This window comes from Oncorhynchus kisutch, linkage group LG5 (genome assembly GCF_002021735.2).
Source record: "Oncorhynchus kisutch isolate 150728-3 linkage group LG5, Okis_V2, whole genome shotgun sequence".
NCBI classification, from domain to species: Eukaryota; Metazoa; Chordata; class Actinopteri; order Salmoniformes; family Salmonidae; genus Oncorhynchus; species Oncorhynchus kisutch.
Window position 1 is genome coordinate 22,567,368 of NC_034178.2, and position 13,882 is coordinate 22,581,249.

At 45.5% G+C, this 13,882-nt stretch overlaps 1 protein-coding gene across 2 annotated transcripts in view; it reads left to right on the forward strand.

Annotated features, from left to right (window-relative positions):
• Positions 1-8,985: 8,985 nt before the first annotated feature.
• The window catches only part of fer1l4 (fer-1 like family member 4), a 106,828-nt gene continuing 101,931 nt past the window's right edge, over positions 8,986-13,882 (forward strand). For both annotated transcript variants that reach the window (XM_020484052.2, XM_031824689.1), the window contains exon 1: positions 8,986-9,200. In XM_020484052.2, coding sequence (XP_020339641.2) covers positions 9,122-9,200 — 79 coding nt within the window. In that variant the 5' untranslated portion in view covers positions 8,986-9,121. The remainder of the gene's footprint in view (positions 9,201-13,882) is intronic.

Genomic DNA, 13,882 nt, shown 5'->3' on the forward strand with positions numbered 1-13,882 from the left:
AGTTTTTGCTCTGACATGCACTGTCAACTGTGGGACCTCATAGACAGGTGTGTGCCTTTCCAAATCATGTCCAATCAATTGAATTTGACTCCAATCAAATTGTAGAAACATCTCAAGGATGATCAATGGAAACAGGATGCACCTGAGCTCAATTTATAGTCTCATAGCAAAGGCTCTGAATACTTATGTAAAGAAGGTATTTCTGTTTTAGTTTTTATAAATGTGCAAAAATATCTAAAAACCTGCTCGCTTTGTCATTATGGGGTATTGTGTGTAAACTGATGAAGGATTATTTATTTTTTTTCTTTACTGAAGTGTCATACCTACAAAACTGACTGTTCCCAGTTATGTTTACATGTTGGCATTTGTGACAAATCCACTTTCCAAGCATATTAACTGCAAGGTGGCGTATGACATGAGCTCTCATACAGTGCATTCGGGAAGTATTCAGACCCTTGACTTGTTCCATATTGTGTTAAGTTGTGGAAACAGTCAAGGAGTCTGAATAGTTTCTGAATGCAGAGAGCTGATATTATACACCATCTTGCACTTAATATGCTTGGAAAGTGGATATGTCACAAATGCCAACATGTAAACATAACTGGGGACACAGTCCCACAGTTTTGTAGGTATGACACTACAGTATAGCTAGCAAAATAATATCGGTAACTCAATCAATCTAGCCAGCTAACTAACTTTGCTAACTGTGAAACAAAACTGACCATGTAGTGAACGTTTTGGATGTATCCACTTTACAATGGTGTTCTCATGCATGAGTTAGAATATCATAGAATGCTAAATAATTTTGATACATCTGCTGCAATAGAATGTGTGCTATGGATTATACCAAAGATGAATAAGAATTGCCTTAAGAGTAGTGCTGTAGAACCTCTCACGGATTGTTTACTACTCCCATTAAACATATTGTCAGGAATTGCTATTGGTCCAGATGTTGTTAGATACCTTCACCCATTCTATTTTCTTACTTTATAGAGTCGTTCCACATGAATTAAAGTGGCTATGTTTGAGCGTGCCCCATTTCATTAGAACAAAACTTGCATGCATATTTACTAGGGGTGATAAGGTTCACACAACTCACGGCTTGGTACATTTTCAATACATCTACAAAATAAATGCCTGAGATATGTCATTTGTATTTAGATTTTCCATGTATTATAATAGTTAACATGGGTAGCTTGAATTCCCAGGAGCATATGGAAACAAAGGGACAACAAAAAACAGCAGTGCCTGCCTTTATGAGATTTTCAAGTTTCTTTAAGAACATTAGTTTATCCATGTTTAGGCCCATTTTTTTTTTTTTCTATTTTTTTACTAACGACATGCCACTGACTGAGTAAAGCCAGAGTGTATGTATGCGGATGACTCCACACTATACACGTCAGCTACTACTGAAATGACTGCAACACTCAACAAAGAGTTGAAGTTAGTTTCAGATTTGGTTGCAAGGAATAGGTTAGCCCTAAATATTTCTAAAAGTATTGTATTTGGAACAAAACACTCACTAAACCCTAAATCTTGTAATAAATCATGTGGAAATTGAGTAATTTGAGGTGACTAAACTGCTTGGAGTAGAACTAGATTGTAAACTGTCATGGTCAAAACATATTGATGCAGTAGTAGCTAAGATGGGAGAAGTCTGTCTATAATAAAGTAATGCTTTGCCTCCTTAACAACACTATCAACAAGGTAGGTCCTACAGGCCCTGGTTTTGTCGCACCTTGACTACTGTTCAGTGTTGAGGTGCCACAAAAAAGGACTTGGGAAAATGACAATTGGCTCAGAACAGGGCAGCACGGCTGGTCTTTGGATGTACACAGGGAGCTAATATTAATAATATGCATGTCAATCTCTCCTGGCTGAAAGTGGAGGAGAGATTGACTTCATCACTACTTTTATTTATGAGAGGTATTCACATGTTGAATGCACTGAGCTGTCTGTCTAAACTACTAGCACAAAACTTGGACAGCCAAGCATACCCCACAAGACATACCACATGAGGTCTCTTCACAGTCCAGAACAGACGATGGGAGGCACACAGTACTACGAGGTAATCTATTCCACATCAAGTAACTGATGCAAGCAGTAAAATTAGATTTAAAAAACATAATAAAACACCTTATGGAACAGCAGGGACTGTGAAGCAACAAACATTGGCACAGACACGCGATAACATACGCTCTATACATATACATGGATTTAGTACTGTAGATATGTGGTGGAGTAGGGGCCTGGGGGCACACAGTATGTTGTGAAATCTGTGAATGTATTGTAATGTTTTTAAAATTTTATAAACTGCCTTAATTTAGCTGGACCCCAGGAAGAGTGGCAGCTGCTTTGGCAGCTGATGGGGATCCATTACAAATACTAATCTGCAGTGAGCACAGATCGGCTTGCTGTGACAATGTCAGCCACTGTGAAGAATATTTTTGCTAGGGACAGAGGTCCCAGGCACAGCCAGGTAGCGCCTTACTAACATGGCAACATGAGGGTATCTTAACTCTTTGGTCCTCCACCATGTAAGTGGATCAGCATCCAGGGGAATACAGTCCACTTCCCTGTATGAGGACACCTCTATGACCTTGACCTTTGACTTGGTTCCCTGCTCCTGGGTCGTGAACAACATCCCCCAAAAGCTCAGCCAAAGCGGTGCTCTTGTGTAAGAAGTCTTGGCCACCAGGGTCAGCATATCTAGGCTCCAGGTTAACTCTGATAGCAGTCTTGACATCCCTTACTGCGGGTTCATCTTCATCAGATGCCACCATTGATTTCAGGATCATTGTTTTCATGGGCAGGACCATCGAAACTGATGGAATGCTCTCAGTGCATATCAGTGTTGTGACTGTTTTGAGAGGTTTGCAGTCTTATGTCATTTTCAGACAAAATCACAATATATTTGACATTCTTCCTCACAGCTTGATCAGTCAGTGTAAAATACATCGCAACTTTCTGCTCAAAGTATCTCTTAACCATGGCATGGCTTGAATCTAGTAGGGACATCTTGGATTAGTTTGTGGTTTGGCAGCTCAAGCATCTCCTATTTCGTCTTGAAAACGTGTACAGCAGTTGTGCTTTTATGAAAGGATACCTCCTGATCTTTTGCTAGCAGGCGAGAGATTGGATTCACTGACATTGCTTTTTGAGATGCTATATTAATAACGTGAGCAAAGCATCCAATCTGTGGCCCCAATCCAACTAGTGAAACTGCATTTACAATATTTCTAGAGTTGTCAGTGGTCACAGGAATCGTTATATTATCCCTCTCCAACTTCCACACTGCAACTACTTCCCTTAGCTCTTCCCCCAAGTTTACACTGGTGTGACTACTCTCAAGGGGATGTGTTTGAAGGACATGGCTTTTATCTCCCACTCTGCAGTAATGAAATGAGCCGTTACAGTAAGGTAGCTCTAGACGTCCAACTGTGTTGTTAGAGCAACAGACCATGTTTCTGACAACTCGCTCTCGTGGTTATTTTGTTTTCTTGTATAAGGCAGGTATTAATGTCTGGGTAAAATGTGTACGGGGAAGGAGTAGTGAAGCGCGGCTCGACCACTTTAAACATGTTTCTGAACACCACATTCTCTGCCACAGAGAAGGGTCTCATATCTGCCGCTATGCATTTAGCTATCGCTGCTTTGATTTCTTTATCCCTGATTGACACTTTGGGGTGATGTTGGTGCAAATGAGTAACTCGTATCGACAAACAGAGCCTACATGTTGTATAAGTTTTATCTACCACTCGTTGGCAATCTCCGTTTTAGTTTACAGGGAAACGGAAATGTTCCCAGACGGCAGACCTGAATGATACTGGGGAGTCTTCTAGTTCTGGTTCACCAATGCTTGCCATGTTGCTCCTTAGCATTTAGCTAACTGCTAATTCCTTCATAAGGAATTAGCATTTGGATAACTGCTAATTCCTTCATGCTACGACGGTCCTGGCCCTGTTCTCGCTAGAGTGAAATAACTCATGAGCGGAGCTACATACAGCTACGAGACGAAACAACTTTTTTTTTAAATACAACTTTATTACTATGTGGATATTTTTCCCACGTTAATTTATACGCCATTGGTTTATGCAATATTGTTTTTACAATGAAATATACATTTTCCTAGCTATGATACACTGCTCAAAAAAATAAAGGGAACACTAAAATAACACATCCTAGATCTGAATGAATGAAATATTCTTATTAAATACTTTTTTCTTTACATAGTTGAATGTGCTGACAACAAAATCACACAAAAATTATCAACGGAAATCAAATTTATCAACCCTGGATTTGGAGTCACACTCGAAATTAAAGTGGAAAACCACACTACAGGCTGATCCAACTTTGATGTAATGTTCTTAAAACAAGTCAAAATGAGGCTCAGTAGTGTGTGTGGCCTCCACGTGCCTGTATGACCTCCCTACAACGCCTGGGCATGCTCCTGATGAGGTGGCGAATTGTCTCCTGAGGGATCTCCTCCCAGACCTGGACTAAAGCATCCGCCAACTCCTGGACAGTCTGTGGTGCAACGTGGCGTTGGTGGATGGAGCGAGAGACATGATGTCCCAGATGTGCTCAATTGGATTCAGGTCTGGGGAACGGGCGGGCCAGTTCATAGCATCAATGCCTTCCTCTTGCAGGAACTGCTCACACTCCAGCCACATGAGGTCTAGCATTGTCTTGCATTAGGAGGAACCCAGGGCCAACCGCACCAGCATATGGTCTCACAAGGGGTTTGAGGATCTCATCTCGGTACCTAATGGCAGTCAGGCTGCCTCTGGCGAGCACATGGAGGGCTGTGCGGCCCCCCAAAGAAATGCCACCCCACACCATGACTGACCCACCGCCAAACCGGTCATGCTGGAGGATGTTGCAGGCAGCAGAACGTTCTCCACGGCGTCTCCAGACTCTGTCACGTCTGTCACATGTGCTCAGTGTGAACCTGCTTTCATCTGTGAAGAGCACAGGGCGCCAGTGGCGAATTTGCCAATTTGAGTGTTCTCTGGCAAATGCCAAACATCCTGCACGGTGTTGGGCTGTATAAGCACAACCCCCACCTGTGGACGTCGGGCCCTCATACCTCCCTCATGGAGTCTGTTTCTGACCGTTTGAGCAGACACATGTACATTTGTGGCCTGCTGGAGGTCATTTTGCAGGGCTCTGGCAGTGCTCCTCCTTCTCCTCCTTGCACAAAGGCGGAGGTAGCGGCCCTGCTGCTGGGTTGTTGCCCTCCTACGGCCTCCTCCACATCTCCTGATGTACTGGCCTGTCTCCTGGTAGCTCCTCCATGCTCTGGACACTACGCTGACAGACACAGCAAACCTTCTTGCCACAGCTCGCATTGATGTGCCATCCTGGATGAGCTGCACTACCTGAGCCACTTGTGTGGGTTGTAGACTCCGTCTCATGCTACCACTAGAGTGAAAGCACCGCCAGCATTCAAAAGTGACCAAAACATCAGCCAGGAAGCATAGGAACTGAGAAGTGGTCTGTGGACACCACCTGCAGAACCACTCCTTTTATTGGGGGTGTCTTGCTAATTGCCTATAATTTCCACCTGTTGTCTATTCTATTTGCACAACAGCATGTGAAATGTATTGTCAATCAGTGTTGCTTCCTAAGTGGACAGTTTGATTTCACAGAAGTGTGATTGACTTGGAGTTACATTGTGTTGTTTAAGTGTGGACCCCCCCCCACACTACCATGAGACATCAATATCTTGGTCATTGATTAAGACAAAACGTTGATTTTGAGGTTTTAAATAATAATCTCAATCTTCTATAGGAAACATACTTATATGATAGAATTGACATTCCCATTCAAGTTGACATTCAATAGTGGGAGGACTGGGTGTTGGTCTGAAAATCTCCCCCCCTGCCAGAATTCCCCCATCTAATTTCCTTAATTTTGTGGCTAGAGTCAAATACTTTCTATAGAACAAACTCCACGTCAGGATAGGCAACCGAAATTAATAGTTAATGTATGTGTGTTGGGGGTTAACCTGTAACCGAAAGGTTGCTAGATCAAATCCCAGAGCTGACAAGGTAAAAATCTGTCATTCTGCCCCTGAACAAGGCAGTCAGTTAACCCACTGTTCCTAGGCCATCATTGAAAAACGAATTTGTTCTTAACTGACTTGCCTAGTTAGATAAAAGGTAAAAAGAATGTAAGCTAAACTGACAACGGAGTAATGACCAGAAAGCAAGTCGCAGCAATGAAGAACGCAAAGGGAAGTGTATTCTGGCAAGGGGGAGATTTTCAGCACAACACCTGCAGCCATCTTTGTGGTAGTAGTTGGAAGTTAAAATGTCAATGCTATTTCAATTTCAATGGTGTACCAGCTAGGGTCTGAAAGGATAGGTCCAATCTGTGAATTATATTTGTCGGATTGAAATTACACCCACCCTATATTCAATAGTATTTCCGTGTTACAACAAAGTAATGTGCTTTTGAAGCCAAAGAAGTGGATTTGACGTTGTTCGTGATACACACACAGTGCATTCGGAAAGTATTTAGACCCCTTCCCCTTTTCCACATTTTGTTACGTTACAACTTTATTCTAAAATGGATTCAATTCAATTAATTGGACATAATTTGGAAAGGCACACACCTTTCTATATAAGGTCCCACAGTTGACAGTGCATGTCAGAGCAAAAACCAAGACATGAGGTCAAAGGAATTGTCTGTAGAGCTCCGAGACAGGATTGTCTTTAGGCACAGAGCTGTTGAAGGGTACCAAAAAATGTCTGCAGTATTGAAGGGGTCCAAGAACACAGTGTCCTCCATCATTCTTAAATAGAGGAAGTTTTTCTAAGAGCTGAGCTGCCGGCCAAACTGAGCAATCAGTGTTGAAGGGCTTTGGTCAGGGAGGTGACCAATAACTCGATGTTCACTCTTACAGAGCTCCAGATTTCCTCTATGGAGATGCCTGTCCTTCTGGAAGGTTCTCCCACCTCTGCAGCACTCCATCATTCAGGCCTTTATGGTATAGTGGCTGGACGGAAGCCACTCCTTAGTAAAGGGCCCATGACAGCCCGCTTGGAGTTTGCCAAAAGGCACGTTAAGAACAAGATTCTATAACAAGATTGAACTCTTTGGCTTGAATGCCAAGCATCACGTCTGGAGGAAACCTGGCACCATCCCTAAGGTGAAGCATGGTGGTGGCAGCATCATGCTTTGGGGATGTTTTTTAGTGGAAGGGACTGGGAGACTAGTCAGGATCGAGGAAAAGATGAACAGAGCAAAGTACAGAGAGATCCTTGATGAAAACCTGCTCCAGAACGCACAGAACCTCAGACTCGGGAAAAGGTTCACCTTTTAACAGAACTACAACCCTAAGCACACAACCAAGACAGCGCAGGAGTGGCTTCGGGACTCTGAATGTCCTTGAGTGGTCCAGCCGGAGCCTGGACTTGAACCCGATCTAACATCTCTGGAGAGACCTGAAAATAGCTGTGCATTGACGCTCCCCATCCAACCTGACAGAGCTTGAGAGGATCTGCACAGAAGAATGGGAGAAACTCCCCAAATACAGGTGTGCCAAGCTTGTAGTGTCATACCCAAGAAGTCTCAAATGTAATCGCTGCCGAAGATGCTTCTAGAAAGTGCTGAGTAAAGGGTCTGAATACTTATGTAAATGTATTATTTCAGTTTATTTTTAATACATTTGCAAAAATTTCTTAAAGCCTGTTTTTGCTTTGTCATTATGGGGTATTGTGTGTAGTTTGAGGGGGGGAGAAAACAATTTAATCAATTTTATATTAAGGCTTAAGACAGTGGTGTCCCCATTAGATTAGAAAAAAGCACTTACCGACTTGTAATTCCACAGTAGCTCAATCACCCAAATCAGTGCTGCTATGAATATGCTAAACTTGTTGGGACCACATGTCTACAGTACATACATAAACAAAAAACACTTTGTATTTACTGTATAATTTAAAGGGAATCCATTTTGCTTCTACTGAACAAAAATATAAACACAACATGTAAAGTGTTGGTCCCATGTTTCATGAGCTAAAATAAGAGGCCAGACATTTTCCATGTGCACCAAAAGCTTATTACTCTCATTTTGTCAATTTTTTTACATCCCTGTTAGTGAGCATTTGACCTTTACAAAAATAATCCATCCACCTTACAAGTGTGGCATATTAAGAAGCCAATTAAACAGCATAATCATTACATGTGCACTTTGAGCTTGGGACAATAAAAGGCCACTCAAGTGTGAAGTTGTCGTCACACAACACAATGCTACAGATGTCTGAAGGAATGTCCACCAGAGTTATTGCCAGAGAATTATGGGATCGTCTGAGGAGGGGAAGGGGGGTGCTCAGGAGTATTTCTGTCTGTCATAAAGCCCTTTTGTGGGGAAAAACCTATTCTGATTGGCTGGGCCAGTAGGTGGACATGGCTCCCAAGTGGGCGGGCCTTCCCCTGCCCAGTCATGTGTAATTCATAGCTTAGGACCTAATGCATTTATTTAAATTGACTGATTTTCTTTAATGAACTGTAACTCAGTAAAATATTTGAAATTGTTGCATGTTGCGTTTATATTTTTGTTGAGTATATTTATGAACTCAAGCCTTGAGGCGAAGGAAGCTGTATCTCCAGTCATAACTTTTTAAGAAAAATTGTTTTTAAAGACACTCATGTGAATACACCAGTCGTTGTAATATGAGCACTTAATTTATTCTAAAAACATTATTTGGAATCCAGTTGACATGGACAGACCCTCAAGGTTTACACAGGCAGGCAGCCCAATTCTGTACCTTTTTTTTATTACTATTTGGTCTTTTGACTGATCAGATCAGCTCTTGTGTCAAAAATTGAGCAAAAGATCAGAATTGTGCTGCCTGTGTAAACGTAGCCTATGCGTTCTGTCTGATTGTGACTAACCAGGCTGGGCAACTCCTACCTCACATTCCTCAAACATTAGGAACTTCCCCTTTAGAAAACAAAACACTGTTTTTGTCCCTCATTGAATCAACACCTATGTGGATAGGAGATTTTGTTAGAGGTTCAGTTGACAGCATGTGAGCTACTGGTCTCCACACTCAAACAGATCAGACCTGTACGATGATATCTATTGGATACAGTTACATACTCAAACAGAAACATGTCCATCACTGTCAACCTGAAGAGGATCACCAATTTACCTGGGACGTACGATCGAAAAGTGGAGTTATCCTTTAGAGGTACATAAGTGCAGTTATGTTGAGCTTTCAGGCATTCAGCTTTCATGAATATGTTTGATGTGATTGTCTGCCATGGATGCAACTTATCCTCTGAACATTTATTGTATTTGATTGACATGAAAGTAAATGTTTTCTTTACCTGGATATGAAACCTGAGGTTCAACTAGATGAAAGAGGATAGTTTCATATTGGGTGGTGGTGTACATTTAGTAATCTTGTAGATCCACAAGTATGTTACAGTTGTTCTTGAATTCTGGTGACATTTGAAGCCATAAAGTGTTTGTTTATAAATACATTGTTAACAAACAATGGAGTGAATGCAATTTATCCACAAGCTTTTGGGTTCTGATCAAGTTAGACAGTTGAACTAAGTTATATTCTTTAAGAATCAATGGCTATATACAGTTGAAGTCGGAAGTTTACATACACTTAGGTTGGAGTCATTAAAATTCATTTTTAAACCACTCCACAAATTTCTTGTTAACAAACTATAGTTTTGGCAAGTCAGTTAAGACATCTACTTTGTGCATGACACAAGTAATTGTTCCAACAATTGTTTATAGACAGATTATTTCACTTAACTCACTGTATCACATTTCCAGTTGGTCATAAGTTTACATACACTAAGTTGGCTGTGCCTTTAAACAGCTTGGAAAATTACAGAACATGATGTCATGGCTTTAGAAGCTTCTGACAGGCTAATTTGAGTCATCATTTGAGTCAATTGGAGGAGTACCTGTGGATGTATTTCAAGGCCTACCATCAAACTCAGTGCCTCTTTGCTTGACATCATGGGAATATCAAAAGAAATCAGCCAAGACCTCAGAAAAAATGTTGTAGAGCTCCACAAGTCTGCTTCATCCTTGGGAGCAATTTACAAATGCCTTAAGGTACCACGTTCATCTGTACAAACAATAGTACACAAGTATAAACACCATGGGACCACACAGCCGTCATACCGCTCAGGAAGGAGACACGGTCTGTCTCCTAGGGATGAACGTGTTTTGGTGCGAAAAGTGCAAATCAATCCCAGAACAAAGGCAAAGGACCTTGTGAAGATGCTGGAGGAAACGGGAACGAAAGTATCTATATCCACAGTAAAACGAGTCCTGTATCGACACAACCTGAAAGACCGCTCAGCAAGGAAGAAGCCAAAGCTCCAAAATCGCCATAAAACGCCAGACTACGGTTTGCAATTGCACAAAGATCGTACTTTTTGGATAAATGTCCTCTAGTCTGATGAAACAAAAACACATCATTGTGTTTGGAGGAAAAAGGGGAAGGCTTGCAAGCTGTAGAACACCTTCCCAACCATGAATCACGGGGGTTGCAGCATCATGTTGTAGGGATGCTTTGCTGCACGAGGGACTGGTGCACTCGGGCGACCCGGGGGGCGAGGTGCCGGGCGATCCGGGTGGAGGTGGTGGAAGTCCCTCAGGAGTGAAGGGTCCAAAATGTCCCCCACCGGTACCCAGCACCTCTCCTCTGGGCCGTACCCCTCCCAGTCCACGAGGTACTGTAGGCCCCTCGCCCGGCGTCTTGAGTCCAGAATGGCACGTACTGTGTGCGCCGGGGACCCCTCGATGTCCAGAGGGGGCGGAGGGACCTCGGGCACCTCACCTTCTTGTAGGGGACCAGCAACCACCGGCCTGAGGAGAGACACATGAAACGAGGGGTTAATACGATAATAAGTAGGAAGTTTATCCTCCTCAGGACTTTAAAGGGCCCCACACACTGTGGCCCCAGCTTCCGGCAGGGCAGGCGGAGGGGCAGGTTTCGGGTCGAGAGCCAGACCCGGTTCCCCGGTGCAAACACGGGGGCCTCACTGCGGTGCTGGTCAGCGCTCTTCTTCTGTCGTCCCCCAGCCAGTCTCAACGATTCCTGGACAGCTCTCCAGGTGTCCTTTGAGCACTGCACCCATTCCTCCACCGCAGGAGCTTCGGTCTGGCTCTGATGCCATGGCGCCAGGACCGGCTGGTAGCCCAACACACACTGGAAGGGAGACATGTTAGTTGAGGAGTGGCGAAGGGAGTTCTGAGCGAGCTCTGCACATGGAACATACCTCGCCCACTCACCTGGCCGATCCCGGCAATAGGACCGCAGAAACCTGCTCACATCCTAGTTTAATTGCTCCACCTGCCCATTACTCTCGGGTGGAAACCCGAGGTCAGGCTGACCGAGACCCCCAGCCTCTCCATAAATGCCCTCCAAACTCTGGACGTGAACTGTGGTCCCCGATCAGAGACGATGTCCTCAGGCACCCCGTAGTACCGGAAGACATGGGTAAACAGAGCCTCCGCAGTCTGCAGGGCCGTAGGGAGACCGGGCAACGGGATGAGATGGCAGGACTTCGAAAACCAATCCACAACGACCAGGATCGTAGTACTTCCCTGGGATGGGGGTAGGTCGGTGAGGAAGTCCACCTACAAGTGTGACCACGGCCTTGGTGGAACGGGGAGGGGCTGTAACTTCCTTCTAGGCAGGTGTCGGGGAGCCTTGCTCTGAGCGCACACCGAGCAGGAGGAGACATAAAACTTCACGTCCTTCGCCAACGTAGGCCACCAGCACCTCCCGCTAAGACTCCGCACGTCTTCTCGATGCCAGGATGACCCGAGGAGGGTAGAGTATGGGCCCAACGAATGAACCTGTCACGGACACCCTGCGGCGCGTACTGAGCCCCTGCTGGACACCGAGGGGGTGCAGGCTCCAACCGTGATGCCCTCTCTATTTCCACGTTCACCTCCCTTACCACCGGTGCCGTGAGACATAAAGGTGGAAGGATGGGGGTCGGCTCGATGGACCGCTCCTCGGTATCATATAGGCAGGACAGCGCGTCGGCCTTCGTGTTTTGGGAGCCTGGCCGGTACGAGATGGTGAAACGGAACCGGGTAAAGAACGTAGCCCATTTAGCCTGACGCGGATTCAGTCTCCTCCCTGCCCGGATATACTCGAGATTATGATGGTCAGTCCAAATGAGAAAAGGGTGTTTAGCCCCCTCAAGCCAATGTCTCCACACCTTCAGAGCCTTGACTACAGCTAACAACTCCCGGTCCCCCACGTCATAGTTTCGCTCTGCCGGACCGAGGTTCTTCGAAAAAAAGGTGCAAGGGCGGAGCTTCAGTGGCGCGCCCGAGTGCTGGGGCAGCACGGCCCCTACCCCAGCCTCGGACGCGTCCACCTCCACTATGAACGCTAAAAAGGGGTCCGGATGCGCCAACACGGGCGCATTGGTGCACAGCTCCTTCAGACTCTGCCCCGACTCTGCAGACCAGCGCAAGCGCGCCGGTCCTCCCTTCAGCAGTGAGGTAATGGTAGCAGCCACCTGACCAAAACCCCGGATAAACCTCCGGTAGTAATTGGCAAACCCTAAAAACCTCTGCAGCTCTTTTACCGTGGTCGGAGTCGGCCAATTACGCACGGCTGTAACGCGGTCACACTCCATCACCACCCCGGAGGTGGAAATGCGATAACCCAGAAAGGAAACGGCTTGTTTGGAGAACACTCATTTCTCAGCCTTGACATACAGGTCATGCTCCAGCATTCGCCCAAGTACCTTATACGCACCAGAGACACGTGCGCGGCGCGTGTGGCAAAATAGATCAGGATGTCATCGATGTACACTACCCCTCCCTGCCCGTGCAGGTCTCGGAGAATCTCGTCTACGAAAGATTGGAAAACGGCTGGAGCATTCTTCAACCCATATGGCATGACGCGGTACTCATAATGGCCAGATGTAGTACTAAATTCGGTCTTCCACTCATCTCCTCCCCCGGATATGCACCAGGTTATACGCACTCCTCAGGTCCAGTTTTGTGAAGAACGCGCCCTGTGAAATGATTCCACCGCCGTAGCGATGAGAGGTAGTGGGTAGCTAAACCACACTGTGATGGAATTTAGACCTCTATAATCAATGCACGGACGCAGACCTCCCTCCTTCTTCACAAAAAAATAAGCTTGAGGAGACGGGGGACGTGGAGGGCCGAATGTACCCCTGTCCCAGAGATTCGGTGACGTATGTCTTCATAGCCACTGTCTCCTCCTGGGACAATGGGTACACGTGACTCCTAGGAAGTGCAGCGTTTTCCAGGAGGTTTATCGTGCAGTCCCCTCGGCGATGGGGTGGTAATTAGGTCACCTTCTTTTTACAGAAGGCGATAGTCAAATCGGCATATTCAGAGGGAATGCGCACAGTGGAAACCTGGTCTGGACTCTCCACCGTAGTCGCACCTACGGAGCCCCCTGTCTCCATGAAATCACCGGGTAGTGATGAGCTAGCCAGGGAATTCCCAGCACCACTGGAAACGCAGGTGAATCGATAAGGAATAGACTAATCCGCTCCTTATGATCCCCCTGCGTTACCATGTCCAGTGGCACCGTGGCCTCCCTGACCAGCCCTGACCCTAATGATTGGCTATCTAAGGAGTGCACGGGGAAAGGTTGGTCTAACGACACCAGGGGAATCCCTAGCCTTAGCGCGAGCCCACGATCCATGAAGTTCCCAGCTGCGCCTGAATCGACTAGCACCTTATGCTGTAGAGGGAGAAAACCCAGGGAATGACGTTAGCACAAACATATGGCTGACAGGATCTCTGGGTGAGTCTGGTGCTTACTCACCTGGGGTGAACAAGTAGTGCTCCGCCTGCCTTCCCGACTCCAAGACGAGCTCCTCCAGCACCGGTCGG